The sequence below is a fragment of the Festucalex cinctus genome, chromosome 14 (assembly GCF_051991245.1).
Source record: "Festucalex cinctus isolate MCC-2025b chromosome 14, RoL_Fcin_1.0, whole genome shotgun sequence".
Lineage (NCBI taxonomy): Eukaryota > Metazoa > Chordata > Actinopteri > Syngnathiformes > Syngnathidae > Festucalex > Festucalex cinctus.
The window spans coordinates 13,424,789-13,451,591 of record NC_135424.1 but is presented as its reverse complement, the minus strand read 5'-3'; the positions used below and the strand labels follow the sequence as shown (position 1 = coordinate 13,451,591).

At 43.6% G+C, this 26,803-nt stretch overlaps 3 protein-coding genes across 5 annotated transcripts in view; 2 read left to right on the top strand and 1 right to left on the bottom strand.

Moving 5' to 3' along the window:
• Positions 1 to 66: 66 nt before the first annotated feature.
• On the bottom strand, positions 67 to 4,873 carry LOC144001620 (tripartite motif-containing protein 72). Its single transcript, XM_077496107.1, has 7 exons — positions 4,837 to 4,873; positions 2,599 to 3,167; positions 2,422 to 2,517; positions 2,094 to 2,327; positions 1,978 to 2,000; positions 1,770 to 1,903; positions 67 to 665 (listed from the first exon to the last, which is right to left on the bottom strand). The coding sequence occupies exons 1-7, from the start codon at positions 4,871 to 4,873 to the stop codon at positions 67 to 69; spliced, it is 1,692 nt and encodes a 563-aa protein (XP_077352233.1).
• aldh18a1 (aldehyde dehydrogenase 18 family, member A1) lies at positions 4,306 to 18,462 on the top strand. Of its 2 annotated transcripts, none has more exons than XM_077495125.1 (17): positions 4,306 to 4,460; positions 4,957 to 5,064; positions 5,482 to 5,633; positions 5,726 to 5,875; positions 5,962 to 6,066; positions 6,158 to 6,310; positions 6,661 to 6,751; positions 7,077 to 7,201; positions 7,305 to 7,449; positions 7,551 to 7,624; positions 8,712 to 8,811; positions 9,061 to 9,281; positions 9,367 to 9,504; positions 9,578 to 9,773; positions 17,272 to 17,393; positions 17,524 to 17,806; positions 17,899 to 18,462. In XM_077495125.1, exons 2-17 carry the CDS (start codon positions 4,968 to 4,970, stop codon positions 18,078 to 18,080), a joined length of 2,334 nt encoding a protein of 777 aa, XP_077351251.1. In that variant the 5' UTR covers positions 4,306 to 4,460; positions 4,957 to 4,967; the 3' UTR covers positions 18,081 to 18,462. The 2 variants fall into 2 exon arrangements, with proteins under 2 accessions (XP_077351251.1, XP_077351250.1); XM_077495124.1 differs by having other exon boundaries at positions 6,158 to 6,316.
• A 1,330-nt stretch (positions 18,463 to 19,792) lies between these two features.
• The window catches only part of ate1 (arginyltransferase 1), a 39,837-nt gene continuing 32,826 nt past the window's right edge, over positions 19,793 to 26,803 (top strand). For both annotated transcript variants that reach the window (XM_077495346.1, XM_077495345.1), the window contains exons 1-5: positions 19,793 to 19,978; positions 22,462 to 22,525; positions 22,656 to 22,718; positions 22,845 to 22,948; positions 23,041 to 23,262. In XM_077495346.1, the coding sequence (XP_077351472.1) occupies positions 19,879 to 19,978; positions 22,462 to 22,525; positions 22,656 to 22,718; positions 22,845 to 22,948; positions 23,041 to 23,262 (553 nt within the window). In that variant the 5' untranslated portion in view covers positions 19,793 to 19,878. The remainder of the gene's footprint in view (positions 19,979 to 22,461; positions 22,526 to 22,655; positions 22,719 to 22,844; positions 22,949 to 23,040; positions 23,263 to 26,803) is intronic.

The window sequence follows — 26,803 nt, the reverse complement described above, 5'->3', positions numbered from 1 at the left end:
CATGTCAAATAGTAAAATAAAACACACAAATGTAATTTATATACCATAATATGACAAATTAGGAAGTCACTCGTCACCTCCATCTGTGTTGACACTCCAATCCCAGGGGTCTTTAATCCAAAACATGGTCAGGGGCTGCCTGTTCAGTCCATTCACATCAATGCAAGGGTTGAACATTGGAAAAAGGGGCTCTTTGCACTCCACACAAAACGAGTGAAGCAGAGTCATGGTGTCTGCATTGTAGAACGACAGCTCCCCCTTCGGGAGATTTGCCAGTATTCCCAACTTTCTGACTTTCTTCCCAACTTGCAGTTGTTTCTCTTTGGTGTCATGGCACGCTATGTACTGTCCCTCACTGTGGTATATGCACCAGGAAGTCTTATTCACACCCAGACCAGAAGGCCTCAGACTTAGACCAACATCTCCAGTGACTGGACCGGTGGTCACACCGATTAGCCAGTATGGTTTGTCCTGTACGATGACTTCCCAGTAGTGTCGGCCAGTAGTAAAGCTCTTCTGAGCCAAGACACTGTATTGGGAATCATACGGTTGAGTGGTTTGAGCCCCACTGTCGGGTTGCACTCCCCAGCACACTTGTCTCCCATCCTGGGATATCTCCAGCTTTGGGTGAGCTGTTTTCAAGTTGAGAGCAGGACAACTTAGATCTGTAATGACATGTCCAGACATCCAGAATACAATTATCAGGATTACCAACTGCCCTAAGGTGTTCCTCTTGCTCTCTTACCTCCCCCTTCATTATCCTTCTAACAGGATAATCACTATTTCTCCTCTAAACATGTTTTGTTTTGTTTGGTTATCATATTTTCCTCATGTCTCCCCTGTCGCTGTCTCATCATGTTTTATCATGTTCACCGGTGCTTGTCCAACCTGTGTCACCCAATCAGCTGCCTGAGTCACGTTTGTCTTGTCCAGGTGTCTCGTTATCTCGTCAGTGTATGTGTAGTGTCCTGCTTTTTTTTTTTTTTTTTTCCGCAGTCCTTGTCAGTTCATTGACCTGTCGTTGTCATGTCCATGTCATGCCCTGTTCTTGGACTTGATTTTGTTATTGATTGCAGTACCTTGTTTGCCTTTTTGTTTTTGTTTAATTAATACCTTTTATTTTTTTATTTTTTTTTAGCACATTTGTCTCCTCGCCATTTCCCTGCACTTGGATGCACCTTCCCTCAATACTTGACACAAAGTTTGTTTCCAAAAGATCTAACCTTGACTGACCCTCTTATGAGCTCATTTCCAATCCTATCCAACATGGTGGCTCCAAAAGAGAACCTCAAGCTCAACCTCGGCTTCTTGTTGCTAACCCCCCACTCCGCTATTATTAGCTGCTAAAATACAAAATTACAAATTAAAATTAAAATTTAGATAGCAACATGATGGAGGAATAGTCAGAACGTATGTCCCCCCCGAGTTCTGAGGTTCCAGGTTTGAATCTCGGCTTCGGCCTTCCTGTGCAGAATTTGCATGTTTTCCCCGTGCTTGCGTGGGACCGTAATGATGATAAGCATGATACAAGATGGATGGATGTACTGTTATAAAATGGTTAAATTTTTCATTATACTTAAAAGACCGTTATGGATGTTGAAATAACACGGCCTGTACATTTTGAAGCGTGAATAAATTAACTTAGCCTACTTACTATCAGTCAAAGACTCAACTATTTTTAACCTGAAATAACCCGGAAGTCGTCTAGCATCACAGAACTGATTGTGTACGATTTTAGAGGATCCACTGTAAAATATCATTTTACTTACAGGACCACATTCGAGGAAAATGCTGTGACAGAGCCACTGACAGGTCATCTACCAGCTTCTCTACTGTTCTCATCTTGTCAGGCTCACACAACTCTCTGTCTATTTGCTGAATGGGCGACAACTTTGGAGGGTCGCTACAATTAAAAAAGAATACAATCAGATGTCGAAACAATCTAATAATTATGATATGAATGATAAATAGACTCACCACAGATTCTGTGCGGTAATTTGCTGTAAAAAGACAAGAAAGCAGGCTCATGAAGTTGAAGTAATGCCATGACATTGGAAGAAAGGTTTGATGTGATCCACAATGTTACACCCTACCTGTATGAAGCTCAAGTCATGTGTTTCTTCTAAGAGTAATTTACTAGAAACTCTGAGGTCGTCTATCTCCTTTATGCGCGTCTCCACCATCGCTCTCTGCGCTTCCAGCCACTCGCTCAAGCATTCCTCTTCTGCATCGATGATCTGCATCATCAGACGCTCATCGCCATCCAGCACAACTCGGATCCTGTTGTACTTGTCTGAGATTCTCTCTCTGAAGTCCGCTGCAGACATCTGAAAATGATTTATTTAAAAACAAAACAAAAAAAAACATCTGACAGACTAAAATATCAATTAAAAAATATCTGGTGTTTTACAATGACTGTACCACTGTTTGAGTGTACATGAACTCCAAGTCCTTAATAGCGTTCTCTGCTTCACATCTCATCTGTAGCAGTTGTTTCACAGTTGTCTCCAATGTGCTCTAAAAAGAGAATATACAAAAAGGCACTCGTTTGAATGAAATCCTGGCATAGAATTACGCCATGGCAAACACATGAATGACCTTTAAGTCGGTACAGGCTTCCTGTAGCTGGGCAGCTCTGTGATTCTTGTGCGCACCAACCAGGACGCACAAACAGCAAACAGGGACTCTGTCCTCCAAACAAAAGAGCTTAAGCTCATCACGGTGTTCCTTGCATTTTAAAGACAGCAGATCCTGTGTCACCTCCACCACCGTGTGTTCCCTCAGCGCAGATCTTTGCTGGTGTAACAAAGCATGAGCCTGGCACAGAGAGGCGTCACAGGTCAGGCAGGTCCGAATAGCTTCTGATGGCCTCTCTATGCAGTGGTCACAGCGGATAGTTGATGTAGGTTTGGTTTCTGCCGGCATTGATGATTTGATAATGAAGTCCTTCACTTTGCTTTGGAGGCTTGCATCTATCTCCAGGGTGAGGTTGGATGGCAGCAGGATCTGACACTCAGGGCAAAATAGAGGACCGTCCTCACAGACAGCTTGGATGCAGGTCAGACAGAAGTCATGTCTGCATGGGAGTTTCACAGGATCCGTGAAGAAATCCTGGCAGGCAGGGCACTTTAGAGTTTCTTCAACAGATCCCATAGCGCTGCTTGGACCTGCTGTGGTGGCTCAACGAGAATGCCTTGTGCTGCTTGTCCTCCTCATGAATGTTTCACAGGCCTCTTTCTGCACACAGAGCCAATCACGTGCTTCAGTATCACCTTACGAAAGATGTGCTGATATTTTTCCGTTTATTGAACTAGCTCACTCCGAGACAAAACATCAACATTTATTTTTGCACAGTCAAACTTTAACATTGATCCAGCAAAACTTGATAGATAGATAGATAGATAGATAGATAGATAGATAGATAGATAGATAGATAGATAGATAGATAGATAGATAGATAGATAGATAGATAGATAGAGATGCTGTATGTTGGCATATGACAGTCTGTATGATAATGTAATATTTGTACAGGGAGTTTAGGAATTATAAATATAAATATAATATAATTATAATAAATTGACAGGGATATATATATATATATATATATATATATATATATATATATATATATATATATATATATATATATATATATATATATATATATATATATATATATATATATATATATATATATATATATATATATATATACACAGTATATATATATAATGTATAATGATAATAGCTTCTGATACACAATTTTCAAAGTGTATAAAACGTCATCTACTGACATGCATAATATATATGCTAAATATTTCAATCTCACATTTAAACTTAAAATTAAATAAGTAGATATAAATGTGCTAAATAATATTACACAAAATAATATACATATTCATATAGTGCAAATATGTCCAATACTCATAATGAGTTTTGGACATATTACGAGTAACTCATTTGATATATGTATGTATAATTTTGTGAATAATACATTACACAAATACAATTAATGTCATCAGTAATACTACTTATTTGTTCTAGCTTGAGTCAACGGGCAGTCAACAAAAACGTTCATTCAAGTCCATTGAACATACTATACAGTAGTTATTCAAATTTAAAAACTATTAATGCCTAATATTTTACGTTTTTTCCCCACCATTTATGTGATACAATACTGTACAGTTATTACTTTTGTTTCCAGCTGTAAAGTTCTTCCCGTAGTTCCGTCAATGTCCGTCTACTATTTTTGCGTACTCTAAAAGATTCCAGCGCATGCGGTGCTGCGTAACCAGGAACGTTACGCAAACGTCCTTTGTGAATTGCTGTCTCGTCGCTCTCACCGTAAACGTGGGCTGTGGATGTGGCAGCTAAGTGCCGCCAGCCTGACTACGTGTCTTTGCCCCAGAAGTTTTCTTAAGTGTATTTAGACTTGGTTTCTCACTTTTGATCATTGCGAGGTAGGGTGACTCAATTTTGGCGCTTGACCTTCTTGTGCTGTTTGCATCTATCGGCAAGATAACTTAAGCTAATGCTAAGCTAGCTAACATATGCAAACCTTTGCATGTTTAGAATAATGTGTAACCTGAAACGCACTGTAATGACACAGCTAATATTATGTACCGTGAGATTTATTCATTTAAGCAGTACCCACTGTCAGGCTATTTAGTGTCAACATTTTTTGCTTGCATCTGCAGAACATCCTAATCAGTAGCTCACTGCCAACTTCAAGTTGTTTTTGTCAAGTTTAACACCATCACTGTTGTTGAGACAAAAACATAATTCATCCATCCGTCCATTTTCTATGTCCCGTGTTAGCTGGAGCTTGTGACAGACTTTGGATGAAGCTCACGGAGTACACCTTGCCAGCCATTACACCTAAAAGGTGCTTAAGCATTGAGTCAGATGTCCTGCATTAACTTGGTATTGCTCTGTCTTTGTCACACTTGATTTTAGGTTTCGGTGCCATGTTTGCCAGACTCCACTTGTGCTCTCACTTGCCACAAAGAATTCGGCAAGTGAAAGTCAACCCTGCCTGTGTGAGGACATTTTCCCAAGCAAAATGTAAGTAACATACATCTTGTACTGCAGCTGATAACTGACATGACAGCATTCATTTTTCACTTAGCTATGACCTCTCTTGGCTTGTCTCCTTCCTATCTATCTGCACTCTGGCACACTTTGTAGCTGAAACCAGTTAAGACCACCGGGGCACACATTGACACTGTCACTTGTATAACTGACTATATGAATTGTACTTAGAATAAGATGCTTGCAGTACAAGGATCTAAAATTAGATTTTTGTTGACGAATTGACCTATATGTGCACAAAAACAAATGAAATCACAAATGTTTATTAGATGATATTCACAAATATTTAACTAATAAATTGAAGTTAGTTTTAATTAATCTTTTAAATGACGCTAACTGTTTCCTGGTGACCATTACCATAACCATTTCATCCCTAATGTACATTCACAGTCTCGCACCCACGCGGCCATGGCAAGTCTTTTGCCCATCGAAGTGAGTTGAAGCAAGCCAAACGCATCGTAGTGAAACTCGGGAGCGCTGTGGTGACACGGGGAGATGAGTGCGGCCTGGCGCTAGGGCGACTGGCCTCCATAGTTGAGCAGGTAATGCACCATTCAAGCTGTTGATCCCTATCCTCATATTCCTAAGGAGTAAGTTTTATTGAAGATGCTAACTCATTTGTGTATCCTGTCAGGTGGCCATGCTGCAGAATCAAGGGAGGGAGATGATGATTGTCACCAGTGGTGCTGTGGCATTTGGGAAGCAGCGATTAAGACATGAGATCCTGCTCTCACAAAGTGTCAGACAAGCTTTACATTCTGGCCAGAACCAGCTGAAGGAAATGGTGAGTTATAACTTTATTAGATAAGTATTAAATATTCCATAGCCATTTTCACGACGAGTGGCTTTTTTTTTTTTTTTTTTTTGCAGGCAATTCCAGTTTTGGAGGCAAGGGCTTGTGCAGCTGCTGGCCAGAGTGGTCTGATGGCATTGTATGAAGCCATGTTTACCCAATATAGCATCTGCACTGCACAAGTATACAATTGATCTTTTCTTCACTGTTTACTGAAAGCTGTTTGAAATTGACCGTCACTAAAAGTTCTACTACGTGTCTTCATTTCTGCAGATTTTAGTCACAAACTTGGATTTTCACGACGAGCAGAAGCGGCGCAACCTTAACAGCACTCTTCTGGAACTTCTGCGGATGAACATTGTCCCCATCATTAACACCAATGATGCTGTTGTGCCCCCCCCTGTTCCCAACAGTGATCTACAGGGGGTAAATGTGGGTACTGTGTGAAGGGCATGCTGGGAATGCTAAGTGTGGTCCATGTTGTGTATGGGGATTTCTTAAGGTGAAGGCATGCGTCAAATGAAATACCTTACAATGTTGTGTTTCTACTCATTGCAGCATTCACTTCTTGGGCATTTGATTTTATTTATTTTTTTCAGAGATTTTAGTTTTGGTGCACATTTCTGCTTGTGTTAGCTCGAAAGAGGTGAACTTTTAACCACTTAATAGCACTTGCTTGCTTTTGCTGTTTACCACATCTAATAATCACCCCCAAATCACAAGTCATGGTCGGATTTTTCTTATGGCCTTATCAAAAATGATTTTCTATGTTTCAGGTAATAAGCATCAAAGATAATGACAGCTTAGCTGCCCGTCTGGCTGTTGAAATGAAAGTGGACCTCTTAATTGCCCTGTCGGATGTTCAAGGTACAGAATTGCCAGAATGATGATCATCTTAAATGTTATTGTTTAATTATTGTTTTGAGTTTTCAGTTATATACTACAAAAATGCCTACAAACGTTCACAATCATGTATTATTTGGTAAAATTACATTTTATTCATTTAAATTAATGTCATGGGTTTTCTATTAACATTGTTTTTTTTTTTATTAACACATTATTCCAAGATGGAATTTGTATCAATTTTGTTTTTCCTTGATCTTCAAAAGTCTTAATTTGTCTATGTTGTTTTCAAGACAACATTTGTATTGCTTAAATGTAGAATTAAAGGCAAAAACAATTTCTTCTACAGGCCTATATGACAGTCCACCAGGGACAGATGATGCGAAACTAATTGATATCTTCTATCCTGGAGACCAGCAATCTATCACCTATGGAACCAAGTCCAGATCTGGCATTGGTGGCATGGAAGCCAAGGTTCATGCAACCAAAACAATAATTCATCACAAATTGCAGATGGAGATAGTTTATTAAAAAAAAAAAAGGGACACGTGGTTAAATTCCATGTTTTCTAATACAGGTCAAAGCAGCCCTGTGGGCCCTACAAGGTGGCTCGTCCGTGGTCATTGCCAACGGAACCGATCCCAAAGTCACAGGCCATGTCATCACCGACATTGTGGAGGGGAAGAAAGTCGGCACCTTCTTCTCTGAAGTAAAACCGGCAGGTGCATTTAGCTAAATACAAATTTACCCCTCATGGTTTATAGTCATGTAATTGGATAATGAGGGCTGGAAGTATTTGTGGATTTACTCTTGTCACCATCAGGTCCCACTGTGGAGCAGCAGACAGAGATGGCCCGCCATGCTGGAAGAACTTTGGCTTCACTGCTGCCAGAGCAGGTTGATTTCTTCTTGCCTTGTTAGTTTTGATGTTAAAAAAAATCAAACATAAGCAATTTTCCCTATGAAAATAAATTAAATGATCCATTCCATTTCCAGTAAGAAATCTCGCCAAATCGCTGGCAAGGCGTGAATGTGAATCGCACTTAATACAAAAATAACATCTTTTTTTATACTTAAAAATGATTTCCAAGACCTGTTTTAATAAGTTGGCACAACACTGTGTTTTTTCCTAGGCTGTTAAAAAGACAACCAATTTGTCACAAATCATTATTGTAGGTGATAACCTCAAACACTTCTCTTAAATAAGTGTGGATGGGGAATATCTTACTTCTCTGAATCTGTTACATCGTCGTCCCTGGTTCGCATTCCGCCTTATAAGTCCGCAAGATTCCAATCATTCAGTCAACCGCAATTGACTTTTTGTTGTTTCCGTTTTTGTTTTTGTTTTTTTTTTACACATCATGTCGACATCAGGTATAAAAGTAACAAAGACAATTTTGACAAAGGAGTATAAAAATAGATTTCTGGTAGTCAGTAAGAGTTAAAAAGTTGTCACAAAAGGAATACTGTACTCAGAAAGATACCTAAAAAATCAAATTATGTACATTGGATAAATACTTTACTTCCCGCCACTGTGAGCCAATGCAATATTTGAAAGTTTGTTTGTAAACTGGTGTGTTTATGAGAAGAGTTATTTTGTGAATTAAGTGTTTTGTGTGCACCTCTCCGATTAAAGACGGTTCGATACGTGAGGTGAGATACAGTTTGATTTTTAAAGTGGAAGGATTTGGTTCAGTGGTTGGTTAATTCGAGTTGGGATGGTGCGGCTCAAGTTCCTGAGGATATGCAATGAGTTTCTAGTTGTCATTTGATTGACATATGAATAGTTCCTTCAGAGATATAGCGCTCCAATAAAAGTCAATTCAATTTGATTTATATCTCCACAAAGTGGAATGATCCCATCTTATGCCCTTGCACTTTTTAACTAATAAACAATTTTCGGATTCAAATTGTTTTCTTTGTCACACCATAGAATGAAGGTTTCACTGCAAATAGAAATTGTGCATGTTTTGTGTGTTTCCAGAGAGGAGAGATAATCTGCAGCATTGCGGAGTTGCTTACAGAGAAAAAGGATGAGATTCTCAGTGCTAACAAGAGAGACATGGAGATGGCGACATCATCAGGTAAAGATGACAAACTGGTCATGAAAATGACCGAAATCCACTTCAAGATGTCAGTAGTTGGTGTGGCTTGTTCAAACTAAGCAGCTTTGATTTTGGTATCTGTGTTATGTGTGAGATTGGATTGCTTATAATTATGAGTGAGGAGATTTTGTTGTTATCATTTCAACGTATCAGTCTCATCTGGTCTTTCAGTAATTGGGTACAAAAAAAGAACTAAAAAATTCTCCATGTGAATCGAATTCTTGACAGGTCGTTTCTCCCAGGCTCTGATCGACCGTCTGAGTCTGTCGACAGCTAAATTGAACAGCCTCGCCATCGGCCTGCGTCAGCTGGCCGTGTCCTCGAGGGATAGCGTGGGTCGGGTGCTGCGGAGGACCAGGATTGCAAACAACTTGGAGTTGGAGCAAATCACTGTCCCGATTGGTGTCCTGCTGGTTATCTTTGAATCACGTCCTGACTGTCTGCCACAAGTAATTTATCACTGGAGGCTTTTTGTGCTCATTCTATTGCATATTGAAGACAATTATTGTTTAAAATCTGTAATGTGTGTCTCAGGTATCTGCTTTGGCTATTGCAAGTGGAAATGCTTTGCTGCTGAAGGGCGGAAAGGAAGCTTCCAACACCAACAGAATTCTGCATCAACTCACCCAGGAAGCACTTTCCATTCATGGAGTAGCAGATGCTATTCAGCTGGTGAGATTGCAAGTGTTAAATTATAAATATTCAGACAAATTTTTCCTGTGATGACAAACCATTGATTATGCAGGTTAGCACACGTGAAGAAGTTGAAGATTTATGCAGACTGGACAAGATCATTGACCTGATCATCCCGAGAGGTTCATCCCAATTGGTGCGAGACATCCAGAGAGCAGCCAAGCGTATTCCTGTACTGGGCCACAGTGAGGGTGTGTGTCATGTTTACATCGACAGTGAAGCAAGCATTGACAAAGCTGTTGAAATTGGTATGTAATCCCTTTGTGCATCTATATATTTACTATTTTAACTCCAGTTGGCTTCTAATGCTTGTGTTCTGGTATCTGACAGTGCCTTTTAATGTCCCATGCCATCAAAAAGTAGTTCTATTTCGTCCCTCCCGACCGCCAGAAGGCGGTGCTTTAAGCACTGAATGTTCCTTTCGCGCATGCGCAGTTCGAGTAATGCATACCAAATTAGTCACCTGTGACCCCTGGGTGACCCTAGAAGGGTATAAGTTCCGGTGTCACCCAAGGTTCGTTTCCTCTTTTCTTCTCGCGTGGCGTATGCATACGACACATTTTCGAAGAGTGTAAGAATTGGGATTTGTATTTATCCTCTTGACCGCGCCGCTTGGAGCCTTGTGACCGGATCGGTCGGAGCTGCGTAGTTCGCCCTCCAAAGGCTGCGGCGACGGTGTTTTTTCTTTCCTTCGTTTGTGACCCGACGTGGTCGCGTATTCTAACCTCCCGTGGGGTAAGGTTATTGACTAATTTCCGCGTTTACTGCGGTGTTTTGAGTTTTTTTTGTGTGGCTAGCCTCGCGTTAGCGCCCTGGCTACCACGGCTCGTGGTTTACCTAATTTTTCCTCCGCTGGCTTTGGCAGCGTTAGCGCTTCTCTCCGACGGTGTTGCCGCTTGGTTGTTGCTTTTCTTTTTGTGCCTTTGCTGGTGAGAGCAGCGTCAGCGTTCCCGCTCCCAGCTTACGGCGTCGCGCTTCGCTCGATTGTTTGTCTTACTTTTTGTGCGTGTCCCGCCTGCGGTGCGCACCTGGCTTGAGCTGTGCAGGTGGCGTTCGCGCCCCTTCTCTCAGCTTGTCGCCGCTTTCGCGACTGCTGTCTGCCCCTCCCGCCCGTCGGCCGCTCCGTGTGCGTCTGCTGCGCAGGTGGCGTTCGCGCGCCTTCCCTCAGCTTACTGCTACTGTTGACAACTGGCTGTCTGCCCCCGCCCTCCGTCGGCTGCTCGGTGTGCGTCTGCTGTGCAGGTGGCGTTCGCGCCCCCTTCCCTCGGCTTATCGCTGTTTTACCGGCTTACTGTTTGCCCCGACTCACGCGTCGGCTGCTCGGTGTAGGTCTGCTGTGCAGGTGGCGCTCACGCCCCCTTCCCTCAGCTTCCCGCTCATCGCTGTTTGGGCCTCTTTGTGCTCACAATGGGGGACTCCCATTGCTGCGTGGACTGTGGTATCCTCTTTGAGGCCTCCGATGTCCTGGACGATCGCTGCCCGAGGTGTCTTGTCTCTGACCGTGCCGGGGATGGCCGGGCCTGCAGTCCTGGTGTCAGTGACCCCAGTCCACTGGGTCATCTGTCGTCCTCCCAACAGAGGCGCCGGAAACGTCTCGGTGTGTCCTCTGCTGTACATGCCCCCCCCAGGAAGAGGGCGGCGCAGCGACGACTTGCTTCGGAGGTTGGGCACCTTCAGGCTGAGCTGGCAGAGGTGAGATCTCTTCTGCAGGACCGTCACCCTCCCGCACTTACGGGGGGGCCGGGACCACCTGCCCTGCCCATGCCGCGACCATCCACCCCGCCCATGCCAGTGCTTCCTCCTGAGGAGGACGCCATTTCCTTGGCAGCTTCGGCTTCCTTTTTTCATGACGACGACCGTGACCCGGGGTCTGTGGTTTTGGGACCAAACTCTCCAGCGTCCGCTCAGAGTTCGTCCAGTGAGGCGGGGGATGGTTCTATACGGGCTGTCCTGCGCAATGCCTTGGACCTCCTGCGTTTGGAGGTGCCTCCACAGGCTCAATCGGCGTCTGAGAGCGCCTTCTTCCGGCGCAGGCGCCCTTCCTCGGCCTTTTCTGTCCCCGCATCTGAGGACTATCTGCGGGAACTCCATGCTTGCTGGAGGGATCCTGGGGCTCTCTCCCGTCCTTCGGCTGATGGCCGTGATTTAGCATCTATGCACGGTGCTGCTAGTGTTGGCTTGGACCGGATGCCTGCTGTGGAGCCAGCTGTCGCATCCCTCATTGTGTCCCCGGAGGAGACCCTTCGGCCATCTGTGCGATGTCCTCGACCCCAATGTCGTGTGACTGACGACCTTCTCACACGGGCCTATGGCGCTGGTGCACGTGCTGCTCGCATTGGGAACTCTTTGGCTCACCTCATGCTTGCTCTCTCTACATCCCTGCAAGCGGACAGGGTGGAGGCTGCTGTGTCCTTCAGTGATGCAGCCCTCCAGGCTTTTGCCCTCATGACTAGGGAACACGGCCGACTCATGTCCTTCCTAGTGCAGGCGCGCCGCCAGGTGTGGCTAGCGCAGTCCCCCTTGTCGGAGGCCTCTAGGAGGGCCCTCCGTAGTGTTCCTGTGGAGCCGGGGGAGCTTTTTGGTTCTGCCGCTGTGGGTGCACTGGAAAGGACGGTTAAGGCTCATGAGACCAGGAAGCAGCTTTCCAGCCTCAACAGGGCCCTGCCTCCCCAACGAGGTAGGCCTGGGGCACCCTCTGCTTTTCATCGCTTTCCTCAGCCCCGACCTGCCGAGGCTTATGGCACCCGGCGACCCCCGCAGAGGCCCGCCGAGGACTTTCGCTCCTCCACCCGCTTGCCTTCAGGGCAACCACGGGCTGCAGGCCCCACCCGCCGTCCCTCTCGGGCCCCTAGGGGCCGGAGGGCCAGGGACTGAGGCCTTGGGGCCGGCCGTCGGACATTTTTCCCACCAGCAGCTCAGTTACTGGGCTGCTCGTGCCTCAGCCCCATGGGTGGTCTCCATCTTGACCCACGGGTACGAGCTGCAGTTCCGACGCCGGCCTCCTGCTTCCTGTCGGGTCAGGATGACTCTCATCGCCGACCCGGCAAAAGCCTCGGCTCTGGACCAGGAGCTGTCCGCCCTCCTCGCAAAGGACGCGATCGAGGCCGTGGACCCCCTGGCACAGCCCGGGGGCTTCTACTCGACGTACTTCCTTGTCCCAAAGAAGACCGGTGGATACCGACCGATACTGGACCTGAGGGGGCTCAACAGACATCTCAAGGTATTGCCATTCCACATGCTAACCACGAACGACGTCTTGCAGTCGCTCGCCCAGGGGGAGTGGTTCACGTCTATAGACCTGAGGGACGCCTACTTCCACGTCCCCATCGCACCTCGACACCGTCGATTTCTCCGTTTTGCCTACAAAGGCCGTCACTGGCAGTTCCGTGTGCTCCCTTTCGGGCTCTCCCTCGCTCCGCGGGTCTTCACTCGGTTTGTGAAGGCTGCTCTGGCGCCCCTGCAGTCTGTGGGCATGAAGGTGCTGCCGTACCTCGACGACTGGCTCCTCTGCGCGCCGTCGCGGACTCAGGTGATCCGGGACACCTCCGATCTCCTGTCTCATGTGGCCCGGTTGGGTATCAGGGTCAACTTGCCCAAGTCCTCTCTGGTCCCCTCTCAGCGGACGGACTTCATTGGTGTGACGTTGGACACCACGGTTATGAGAGCCCACCCGTCTCCTCACCGAGTCGACGATGTTCTTCGCCTCCTCGCGCACTTTCGAGGGGGCAGGCTGTTGCCTTACGTCGCCTACTTGCGGCTTTTGGGCAAGCTGACGTCCATGACGGCTGTGGTCCCGTTGGGCCTGCTGACACTGCGCCCACTACAGAGGTGGCTGAACGGCTTCCACTTGGACGCCAAGTGGCACCGCCACCGGAGGCTCAGGGTGTCCCGTCGGTGCCTCCTCGCCCTGGCACCTTGGAGGGAGAGGGCTTTTCTATTGGGCGGCGTCCCGCTGGGTGTGGCCCCGGCCCGCCGCGAAACAGTCACCACGGATGCCAGCCTCACGGGCTGGGGTGCTGTCTGGCAGCACAGGACGGCTCAGGGAAGTTGGTCTGTGCGCGACAGGGTCGATCACATCAATGTGCTGGAGCTTCGGGCGGTGCACTTGGCACTCATGCACTTCTTGCCATACCTGAGCGGACGGCATGTTCTCATACGGTCGGACAACACCACGACCGTGTTTCACATAAACCATCAGGGCGGCGTCAGGTCCGCCCGTCTATTGGAGGTCTCCCAGCACCTTCTCAGGTGGGCTGCTCCCCGTCTGGCCAGTCTACGGGCCACCTATCTGCCGGGGGTTCGGAACCAGCTCGCGGACTCTCTCTCCCGTCGGGGTCCTCCTCCGGGAGAGTGGCGCCTCCACCCAGAGGTGGTGCGCACGATTTGGAGCAGCGTCGGCACGGCGGAGGTCGATCTCTTCGCCTCCGAGGCCTCGACCCACTGCCCACTTTGGTTTTCCCTGAGCGAGGCCACCAGCCCTCTGGGTCTGGATGCACTGGCGCAGCCGTGGCCGGAGTGCCTTCTCTACGCCTTTCCGCCGCTCCCTCTGATATGGCTGACGCTTCAGAGAGTTCTTCAGGAGGGTCACACGCTCTTGCTGGTGGCCCCCTTCTGGCCGGCCCGGACGTGGTTCCCCCTGCTCCGTCAACTGTGCTCTGGCGAGCCGTGGCGTCTCCCCGACAGGGAGGACCTGTTGTCTCAACAGGGAGGTCGGGTTTGGCATCCCGACCCTCGGCGCCTTCGCTTGTGTGTTTGGCCACTGAGGGGCCCCAACCGCTGCTGACCGGCTGTACAGAGTCTGTCACGCGGACCATTCTTAATGCGAGGGCACCGTCCACTCGGCTACAGTATGCCAACAGGTGGAAGTTGTTTGTGGCGTGGTGCGGAGAACGCGGGGTGGACCCTGCTTCGTGTTCCATCCCCACCATCCTGGATTTCTTGCAGTCCCTCCTGGATAAGGGCAGGTCTCAGTCGACGCTGAAGGTGTATGTGGCAGCTATTTCTGCCCGGCATGTTGGTGCTGATGGCGGCTCCGTGGGGCGCCATGAGTTGGTGTCCTTGTTCCTCAGAGGGGCTCTGCGTCTTCGTCCCCGCCCGGCTCCTCGGGTTCCGGCGTGGGATCTGCAGTTGGTGCTGGACGGCCTGTGCAGGCCTCCCTTTGAGCCCCTGGCGGGGGCAGACCTTCTGTGGGTGTCGCGCAAGACTGCACTCTTGCTCGCCGTTGCCTCCGCCAAGCGCGTCAGCGACCTACACGCTTTATCGGTTAGCCCTGATTGCCTGCGATGGCACCCGGATGGCGCCGGCGTCACTCTGTGGCCGAACACTGCCTTCATTCCCAAGGTGTTGTCTGGCTCTCGTTCTAACCAGCCTCTACGGCTTAAACGTTATGTACCCACTCCTGCTGATGGTGGGGACAGGCCGGAGCTCTTGTGTCCGGTGAGAGCCTTGCAGTGTTACATTGACGCTACGGCGGGCATTCGTACGTCTGCCCAGCTTTTTGTTTGTTATGGTGGTCCTACCAAGGGCTCCGCTCTCTCCAAGCAGCGCTTGTCTCACTGGGTCGTGGATGCCATTCGTCATTCCTACCTGCTGTCGGGCCGCCCCCTGCCCTCAGGGGTGCGCTGTCACTCCACCAGGAGCGTTGCCACGTCTTGGGCCGCCCTGAGGGGTGTTTCCCTGGAGGATATCTGTGCTGCTGCCTCATGGGCGACGCCTTGCACCTTCTCCAGGTTTTATAGCGTGGATGTCACCTCTCCCCATCCGCTTGGCGTGATCTTGGGTCCTGCTGGGGCTTCTCAGTGAGGTTTGTGTCTGAGATCCCTCGCGACTACGCCGGTATTGGTCATTCAGTGCTTAAAGCACCGCCTTCTGGCGGTCGGGAGGGACGAAATAGAACGAAAGTTACAACTGTAACTACGGTTCTATGAGTCCCGGACGACCGCCAGGGCGTCCTGTCGCTCGGAATCCTCGTGTTCACGCGAGAAGATTCCGTAGGAAACGAACCTTGGGTGACACCGGAACTTATACCCTTCTAGGGTCACCCAGGGGTCACAGGTGACTAATTTGGTATGCATTACTCGAACTGCGCATGCGCGAAAGGAACATTCAGTGCTTAAAGCACCGCCTTCTGGCGGTCGTCCGGGACTCATAGAACCGTAGTTACAGTTGTAACTTTCGTTTTCCATTACATGTTACATATGCCAGAGGTCTGTGATATGGTTTAAGTTTGACATTTATGCTGTTTGTTGTTTGCATGCACCTTTCTAAGGTAGCCCTGCAAAAAAAAGAAAAATAAAAAAAAGAGCGGATTTGATTTCAGCATTGCCGTGATATATATTGGTCACTCATTATTCAAGTACCTGCCCACTTCCCGGTTGCTACACTTCTACTCAACTCAGAAAAATGGCTGACGGCAACAATGCACCTGCATCGTGTGCAAACTGCAAAGCTAAAACTTTGCGTTAGTTGCCAACCTCAGAGGACTGCTTCAATTTATTTATGAGAAACTCCTAAGCATTGCAGAACCAGAACTGACTTGTTTTTTTAGGCACATTTCATGGAGGATGGATTCGTCAACCTGAGCTTTCACATACACTCTAAATACATTTCCAGATACACTAGGCTTTATACGGTCAGCATTATTGAGGCCAGCAATCAGTGGGTTGAAAAAAACCCCCAAAAAACATATCACCGATCCAATCACAAGACGGAGCACTATATGTCCATTTAATTTTAAATAACTTATTTACTTAATACTTTTACTTTATTTTACTACAAAAGGGGACAGCGTGTATTAATAAAAATAAAAATTTGTATCACTGCCCTTGCGCCAACACCTCATAAATCATTTGGCAAATTTAATATTTTTTTTCAAAAATCTATACTTTTGGTCAATGTGTGTAGGTGTAATTTTTACAAATTATTGGCCAAACTAAAGTGTTGACAATGGCTTGCTCTCTTTGATGATGCAATGTTAATTCATGGTTGAGTCTTTAGGGTCTCCTGAAAACTGATGACTTCGGAGGTACAGTACAAAGTTTTGACCAGATGCCAGCGATATGTAAATATCACAGATTATAATTTCTGTCTGTAGTCCCTTGGCAGTTTGTAACATTTTAAGTAAACTGGTCAATAGAAGAATTCCCAAGCATTTTTGCCAATGTTTAGCAATCTTTTTAAGCTCCAAAGATGGGGGGAACCCCCCCAAGAAGTATGATTCGAATATAAAACATTTATTCCTTAACAAACAAGCAGAACTTGATTTTTAGTAACAATGTAGCTACTTTCAAAATGTGCATTTTTTTATTTTTTTATTTGTATTTAAGTGTAACTAAATACTTGAGTTGGAACCTTTTCAAAGTCATTTTTTAATTGAGCGCTTGACTTGACTTCCCCTTTAAAACTTATTTACATCCATCCATCCATTTTCTTGACCGCTTATTCCTCACAAGGGTCGCGGGGGCTTATTTACATATTAAATATTAATGACACACAATTGGTTCAAAATCACAGGCATGTCTGACCAACGAAAATAACATGAAAAAGGTCATCCTGCTCATTTCCAACCCAAATTATCTTGAAAACCCAGTAAAAGGACTATTTTTATCTATATTTTTTAATTCTGGCATGGGACCTTTTAAGTGTTTGACATGCAGCAAACTTATATTTGTGTATATATATATATATATATATATATATATATATATATATATATATATATATATATATATATGCATTTGATTCCAGTCCGAGACTCTAAATGTGACTACCCTGCGGCCTGCAATGCCATGGAAACCCTCCTCATTCATAGAGACTTGCTGCGTACTCCAATATTTGACCAGATCATCGATATGCTGAGGACGGAGCATGTAAGATTGGTGTTGTAATGTCTGGAACTTGTCTGTAAATCCCATATATTGTTGTAATATTTTTTATTTCATTGTAATTTCTCGTCTTATACTAAAGAACTACTCTGATTTTCCATTTTCATTTTTTCAGGTAAAGATCCACGCGGGTCCCCGGTTTGCATCATATTTAACATTCAGCCCATCTGAGGTTAAGTCCCTGCGGACAGAGTACGGGGATCTGGAGTGCTGCATCGAAGTGGTGGACAGCATGCAGGATGCTGTGGACCATATCCATAAATATGGCAGCTCGCACACCGATGTCATTGTCACAGAAAATGAAGAGACAGCCGAACAGTTCTTGCAGCAAGTGGATAGCGCTTGCGTATTCTTCAACTCAAGCTCTCGCTTTGCTGATGGCTACCGCTTCGGTTTAGGTATGGACAATATTGGTTTAATTGTATAGTTAGAGAAAATTCTAAAAACAAAATGACCTGAAGGAGTCAAATGAGTGTATATTTTTTTCCAGGTGCTGAGGTGGGGATCAGCACAGCACGCATCCATGCCAGAGGGCCAGTGGGTTTAGAGGGGTTGCTGACCACCAAATGGGTCCTTCGAGGAGAAGGTCACACTGTGGCCGACTTCTCTGAGCAAGGAAGTATGAAATACCTTCATGAAAACATCCCTGTTCCCCAGGGGAGCTTCAGCTAGGCCCAAACTGCTATCAATGACTCAAGTTCACAAATGTCAGTCACATCCAAAGGTTTGTCTCTGAAAGTAGCACTTAACTGTGACTGCTTCATTTCTTGTACAAATCAAAAGTTACTGCAGGAAGTGTGCATGCAGAACAGAGGCTACTTATACCAAACAGTGTTTTTGGAAACCTGTCCATTTGACTCTAATTCAAATAAAGAAAAATGTTATGGCCAAACATATATACCCAAAAACTATCAACAGTGGGGATTTTTAACTTATTTTTCTACCATCAGATTTTTGTAATTTACTGTAAGCGATTTTGCAGTTCTGTTTTTCAGATTTGTTTAGTGGCCAACTCCAAGTTACAGATTATTTGAATAAATATCTACTACAGTAACTTGTGATCGATTTATCTTTATTTCTTGTTTTATACAAAGTTTATTATTTGTTTGAAGTTCTAACCTGTTTCATTATGCTCACACAACTCAAACTGTTATTATCCTTAATATCTCATGGGTAATTCGAGATCTAAATATCTAATGTGTTCAGTGGTGGGAAGAGTACAAATATGTTTTTACAGTACCAAGCAACTGTTTATTACGGTACTTGCGGTAGGTAGATTTTTCAGGTACCTGTCTTTATTTATTTTTATGCACAAGTACTTATTTTTTATATCACTTTTTACTCCTTAAATTGGGAAACAAATGTACTTTCTATTCCAGGGGTGGCAAACTGTGGTCCTTGAGGGCCGGTGTCCTGCAGGTTTTATAGATTTCCCTACTCCCTACTGATTCCAATTAACAGGCTCGTTATCAGGCTTCTGCAGAGCTTGCTGATGAGCTGATCATGAATCAGCTGTGTTGAAGAAGGGTAATATCCAAAACCTGCAGGACTGGGACCCTCGAGGACCGGATCTCGCCACCCCTGGTTATTCCTTACAGTTCTTTGTCAAAATCAGCGGGTTACTTTTTCCCCCCACGACCTCTGCGGATGATGCAAGAAACTGAGAGAGATAAAGTGTAGTGTGATGTGCAATTGTGAGTGATTGAGATCTTATGAAGTGGAAAAAAAAAAAAACAGTATCAATTAGGAACGTGAAGCATTAATGACAAGGATAGGATACAACTGAGATTTCCCAATTAGTGACCTGAGTTGTAATAATTTGGTGTATCAGCTGCAAGAATGATCTGTGCCCAATGCCTATTGTGTTGTCTTGTGTAAGCCTAATGGCCAGCTGGTCTTCAAAAATTCTCGATCCAATCTTGAAGGTAAAGGCGTTTAGAAGTCCCCCATCTCGTTGTGACAATTATCAAAACTGTTTATGTGCCTGTACTGTACACCAAACTTTAAAATTAACTAAAGAGTTTGAACTTGAATCAGTACTTCTATTTTTTACCACATTATATTTTACTAAATTATCTGTACTTGTACTTAAGTACAGAATGAATGTGAGTGAATGTGTTTACACTACTGTAACCTAGTAGCCTATTTTTTTTTTACGAAGAAAATCCGTTTGCTTGCTAATGACGTCACTAATGTGGGCGGCCACAGCAACGAAATTAAAGTCATATGAAAACATTAAAATCTTAATTTCTCGTTTTTCGTAGTTGTAGACCGCAACCCTAATACAAGGTTCAACTCTGTTCAATTTGTTTGGTGTAACTAAAGTTTGTTACAGTCGCGTTTGTCTGTAACTCTTGTCTCAATAAAGTTTTTGTGTTTTGTTTTTTTTTCTTTTGGAATAAGCAACTGCGCTACACTGGTGCGCTACCGTGCGTCTGACCGGCATCTGTCATCGGTTTTCGGAGGAAACATGGCAGGAAACAATTCTTACACTATTGTAGAATATTTCGGTGGGGATGACGGTTACCGCTGTGGTTACTGCAAAAATGAAAAGGGAAACTTTTCTCACGGTAAGTGTCTAGTAAGATAGCCCAGTCTTGCTAACAAATTAGCATTTCCTGTCAGTGTAGTCATTCGCTGACCCCTCTCAGACGTTACAATATGAACACAGGGTGTTTTAAATGCATATCGCAGTAATAAGCGTTGCTCAGGCAAGACTATGTTACCATTAGCCTTTTTTTGTTGTTTTTTTTACCCTAACGTTTCTAATTCCATCCCCCCAAAAAATAATCAATGACTGAATGAGCATCGATGAATTATAATTTATGCAGCAAATCAGACAAGTCTTTGTACAGCAATGTTGTTGGTTTGGCAGTGACGCTGTCATTTGTTCATGTTAAACGCTGCAACATTAGCAGTTCTAGACAACTAGTGTTGCCAACTAGCATCGAGCTAGCTACTTCTCGCAGCATTGACATTAGGATGTGCCCGCCCATGCAGTAGGCTACTTTGCTCCTCACTGCTGTGTCATGCCTTCAAATATTTGTTAAAGATCTTAGAGTTGCAGTAAGACGAGTGTTTTACCATGTACACTAATTGTCGTTCCTCACTACACGCTCATATTAGCCTTCCGGCATAGTACATGATGTACAGTACCAATCCCGCAGTTGTACATTTGGCTCAAAGTTCAGTTGCCTGGCTCTCAAGGGAATTCTCCACAATAGTTTGTGAACTCACAAATACCACGAGAATTCATGATCTTGCAGAGCAAGGTTAGTAGCAGAGTCGGTACACGCATACGTGACGTCATATAGGTACATGTAATAAATTACAGTATAGTGCAACTGGGCAATTTTAATTTATTTCTGCAGTTGTATTGAAAAAGTGAAACTCGTATTTAAATAGATTCGCATATTCAAATAGACTGTATAGACTAAATCAGGGGTAAGGAATCCTGCTCCTCGAGAGCCACTGTCCCGCCTGTTTTCCATGTCTCCCTCCTCCAACACAGCTGACTCATTATCAGCTCATCAGCAAGCTCTGTATAATCCTGATAACGATTCTGTTCATCAAATCAGCTGTGTTGCTCGAGGTAGACATGGAAGACTGGTAGGACAGTGACTCTCTGAGACCAGGGTTCTCTAGTGGACTAGATTATTTACTAATGATTAATTGTTATTAAATAGAATAAAAGAGCGTTTGAATAAATGGCTGTTAACTTGTGTTTGGTATGGATACTTATTCACAGATTGGTCTTTTGGTCTTGACATATGCAAGTTCAGTGTCAGTTGAGGAGAAACAACTAAAATTATATGTTGTAGAGTCCGACTGATCAGTCAGCTGATAGTTTTATTTATTTATTTTTTTCAATCAGTTAGAAACAGTCTATTTTTCCCCGATCATGATTTATTATTATTATTATTATTTTTTTAAACAACATAAGGAAAGGTCATGTCATTCAAACACCCCCACCGCCAAAATCAACAAAACCCCAAATCAGTAAAAACATCCAAAATTTTGATGACTTTTCTCTGTTATATCGTTAAACAAATACTAATGGACAAAGTAATATATAACAGTCAAATGTTCTGCCTGTCATTCATATATTTATTGTAAGCATTAAGCCCCCCCCCAAAAAAAATAAAAAAATAAAAAATAAAACTAAAAATAAAAAATAAAATTAAAAAAATAAAAAAGTAAAAAAGTTATGTCTGATTAATCTGTAATCGGAATTTTATTCTGCCAAATTTCAGAATCCGCAACACCCTAAAAAATAAAATAAAAAATCCACATTGGTCATGCCCATACCTAGTATGTTGTTATGCTGATTTGCAAATCAGCATAATTACCTATTGTGTCAAGAGGAACGAGACAGTTTTGCTATAATTAGGATTTAGGTGGTTACTAATATAGCGAGTGAAGCAGACAAGCAGTTGTCTAATCTAAAATAAGAGTGTTAATCTGGACTTATTACATCACTGGAGCAGTATGAATGGTTCAGGGCTGGAAAAGTAACCTGTTTAAGAAGTTAGTTTCTTTAGCAATCCCTACCAACTTTAATGAAGAAACCTTTTAAAATTGTCCATGTATGTCCGTTGTGTAACCCAGTTTGCAAAGAATTGGATGTTCAGTACAGTAGTGTGCACTCGCTTGCAAGATGTGTGTTTTAGCAGACAAGGTCAGAGGTTGCAATGAGATTTTCATCCTCAGTCATGGGAACTGCCCCCCCCCCCACCCCCATCAGATAATAAATATGCATGTGTTTATTGGGGGACTATGGGAATGTTTCTTGGCAATACTTAAAGATGATGAAACACACTTTGGACAGACCAGGCGCTCTTGTCCCATTTTGTTGTATGCGACCGCGTGAAGTGACTCATAGTAACACATCTACCGAAAAGACACTTAAGTTTTATTTGGATGTTGAGCCATGTTTTTTTTTTTTTTTTGTATTCATTTGAACTGCAGGTGGCAGTAATATGCATGTAGGCAAATTTGACAAAATATTACAATATATTTTGCCAATGTAACTTGATGATAATCTTTTCTTCAGGTATGTGGTCTCACACCATGACAGTGCAAGATTACCAAGACCTCATTGACAGAGGATGGAGAAGGTACAAAGAAATCTATGTCTGTCTTTCAAGTAGTTTGAATTAGTGATAATCACGCACTTCTACAGTGAAGCAAAGAAATAATGTTTTCTAACCATATTTTTACCTTGACATGTATTTTTGTTTTCAATAGAAGTGGGAAATATGTTTACAAGCCCATAATGAACAAGACATGTTGTCCACAATATACCATCAGGTAATGATTTCCAAACATGATGGCGTAAGAATGCATGCAAAATTATTTGTATTAATTAGATGATTGCAGTAAATATGTGTTTGAAATCATTTTAATTAACCAAAGGTACTATTAATGCTTTTCTAGGTGCCATGCTATGAAATTCCAGCCTTCCAAATCCCATAAAAAAATCTTGAAGAAGATCAATAACTTCATTTCGAAAGGAATATTACCAAAAGAGCATGAAACCGGTAAGTATTCTTGTGAATAGGTTTTTGTGTGTTTTATACGATGTATTTCATAATTCTAGCTCCCATTTGTAATTTTTATTTTTTTTTTGTAGGGGAACCAATGGATTCAGTGTGTGAAGTTGCAGGTCCTCAAGAACCAAGTAAAGAAATGGAGTGTTCTATTACAGAAATTCAAAAGGAGGTAGCTGAGCATCCGGCTGTCACAAATGTTGAGCGGAGTGAGGCAGATGTCACACCTACTTGCTCAGAGTCACCTAGAAAAGAGCCAGGCTCTGTCCCATGTGGCAGAACAACAGCCGCAGCTCCTAAACCTGGTAAGAAATTAGATTACCGATGTATCATGTGATGGTCCTTCTCTTGTGTGGTCAGTATTGCTGAATGTGCAGTGTTGATTTCACTGAACAGTATATCCTTAAGCCCGCATCCCACTGAAGGGGCGAATGTTGATTTCTCTTCAGGGTGCATTCCACAGTTGCAAGGTTTGTCATACGTTTACCTAGGGTTTTAATGTTTTTTCTTTTCGCATGAAAAGATTAACATGTTCACAATTTCCGTATGACAAGAAAAAACAAAACATTCAGCTCCTCCTCTACTTTAGTTTAATTTTGACGAATAGTGAGTGATATAATTGAGGTCACTTTATCCTGTTTTGAAATCAGAAGTTTTTGATGAATAATAATTTTCCTCAAAGAATAAAGTTATTGGGCTTATTGGGTTATTGGGTTATTGGGTGGATAAACTGGTTAGCACGTCCGCCTCCCAGTACTGAGGACTCGGGTTCGAGTCCAGGCTCCGGCCTTCCTGGGTGGAGTTTGCATGTTCTCCCCGTGCCGGCGTTGGTCTTCTCCACGTACTCCGGTCTCCACCCACATTTCAATGACATGCATGGTAGGTTAATTGGGCGCTCCGAATTATCGTAGGTGTGCTTGTGAGTGTGGATGGTTGTTCATCACTGTATGCCCTGCGATTGGCTGGCAACCAGTTCAGGGTGTACCCCGCCTACTGCCCAAAGCCAGCTGAGGGTCGCCCCCCGCGACCCTTGTGATGAATAAGCGGTCAAGAAAATGGATGGATGGATGAATAAAGTTACAGTATTTCCAACTAGTTGACGATTTTTCCACATTTATCCAATCCTCAACATAAAAGTATTGAAGTCAATTATTATTATTATTATTTTTTTATATATTCTGAAAATATTTGTTTGGCATGAAAAGATGAATATGAATCAAGATCTCAACATTTTGGTTATTTCCAGTAAACTAGATCTGATACACAAAATAGATTATGTCACCTTTTGTTTGGCATATATGTTTCATTTTTTGCATGCAAGACAAAGTAGTAGCGCATTTGACTAAAATGTTTTTTTTTTTGGGTACATCGGTACCATATGTGTTCGGCCTGCCAGATCCATTCGGGGGCCTTCGCGTATGGTCGGCGCTTGCTGATGACGTCAGTACAGCAAGCGAGCAGTGTCAAATGTGTTCACGTTGGTTTGGTTTCCGAATTTTGCGGTTCACGTCTCACAATACATCACAAAAACAGTCGTAATGATTATAGGAACACATTAGCACGTCAACTGACAATATTTCGTCCCATCGCAGTTTTACTTTTTTGCATTTATGTGCTATTTTACCTCCATTTTTTATATTTATTTTATCTAATGTATTTTTTCAATCTATTTCATTATTTAGTCAATCTTAAAGTATCCTGCTTTTATACTTACGTTTATTTACGTTTTTGCAATCTCAGCCCATACATTTTGTTATTTAAATGACATCTTTAATATTTTCTTGCCAATGTCACCTCAGAGGTGACACTGCACTATGAGTTGCGGAGGGTCGTGCGTATTGCAGAAAATAATTACCATGATGATGATAATAAAATGATGGAATTATTGCCTGAGATGTGACATTTCCTCACCAATATGTTCTGTACTCAGCCTCAGGTTATTAGGTAACTACGAATTTATTTGTAACCTTCATGTGTGTGCATGTGTGTCTCATGGACTATTGATATAAATATTAATCAAAGGTAATGGCCTACTACCGTAAAGTCGAAACTCATAAGTTAACTTCATCAACTACAGTAGCACATTTTACTTTTTCTTTAAAGATGTCAAATGCATTAACAAATCAATGAATGACACATGAATGAATGAATGCACAACTTTTCTTTATATGTTCAGTATTTTTTTCCTTCCACAAAACAACAACAACAAACAAGTCTGAAAGGGTTTCACGGCAAACCTTTAATCCTAGACAAGGGAAGACGAGAGATCAATACATTAGAATAGCCACGGTGAGATGTAATTGATTGATGATGATTGATGAATGATTTTGACGCGTTACGAATCCTTGCCTTTTGGGTCGCCGAACAGTTTGATCCAGTAGTGCGGCTGTGATAAGTCCCATTAGATAAATAATAATAAATTTCTTCGTAAAAAGCGTCAATGTTTTCCCTCCAACGACTGGAAAGTTGCCTCACCAATCACAATCGTCGACATCTCAGCCAATCCTGTAGCGTAAAACGTCTCAGCCAATCCTGTAGCGTAACGTCATCTGTAGGCGAAGGACCCCGAATGGATCTGGCAGGCCGAACACATATGGTACCGACACCGGATTGTGTTGGTGTGACATCCCGTTCCTTGCCAGTAGGAGGCAGTGTTACTTTCTTAATTTTTCTCCGTTATCACAGTGTTTTCTTAGGTTTAAATGTTGTCCTCTGACATTTAATGAGGCATTTAATGGGTTAATACAAATACTTCAGTCCCATTAGACACAGGAAGGAGCACTTCTGGTTCTTTATATTCATACGTGTGGCGACTGAGCTTATTTGTCACTAATTAGAACAGAAGCATATACAAACTGTACACTTGAGCCTGCATTGGTTGACCCATTTGTAAAATATAGCATCAATATTTTCAGGCTGAACCAATGTCCATTTGCACTTAAGCACTGTAACCTTGTTTTAAAATTGTGACTTGTGCATGCTGTAATCGGAATGAATCACCAAATCTTGGAAAACTTCATTATATTGTTTTGAAGCGCCTCCTAAATTATTGGAAAAACATGGAGATTGTTATTTGTGACACATTTTTAGGTCAAAGCAGTATGTCTCACAAGAGTTTTACCCTGAGCGCTGTAAGGGTTCTGCCTGGGGGCAGCCAGGGAAGGAGAGTGTCATTTCTTGATGAAGTGCTAAGTGATGTAGTTGGGAGAATCTTTCTTTCACAGGAAATATTTCAAATGTAATATTCAAGTTTGTGACTTTGTGCCTTGTCCTCTGGAGTACCTGAGTGGGGATGATTTGTTCATGGTTGAGGCAATGTGATGAACACAGTTCAGACCTTTGTCATCTGGTTGGTCAGAAAGCCTCTGCTCGAGGAACAAAACTACAACAGAGCTGTAAATTCTGGTAGTGCATTATAGTTGTTTAAACTCATATAATAGGTGATATGATGCTACAGGCTCATCATATAAAAGGAGTTTGAATGTTAAATAAGTCACTAAGTAACTGCTTTTGGAGCATTTAGAATCTACATTTCACAAAACAAGAGCCATGTCACTTAAGGATTAAAAAAAAAAAAAAAAAAAGTTTGTTTGAGCCAACTGACGCTTCCAGTCAACCTTTGCAAGTGCCAGGTTTCCATTTTACTGCTGTCAACATGGGGTATCCCTCGCTTACGTTGATGGAGGGGAAAGTTTGGAAAGTGAGCCGATGCTTGCATTTGGCAGATTGACAAGCAGGAAATAGTCCCCGTTTCCTTATTGCTCCAAACAGGATGTGGGCGTATAAACTGTTGACATGGGATGCCCGGAGAGCTGGAGGGTTTGGCAAGAGATGGTGCTGGAAAAG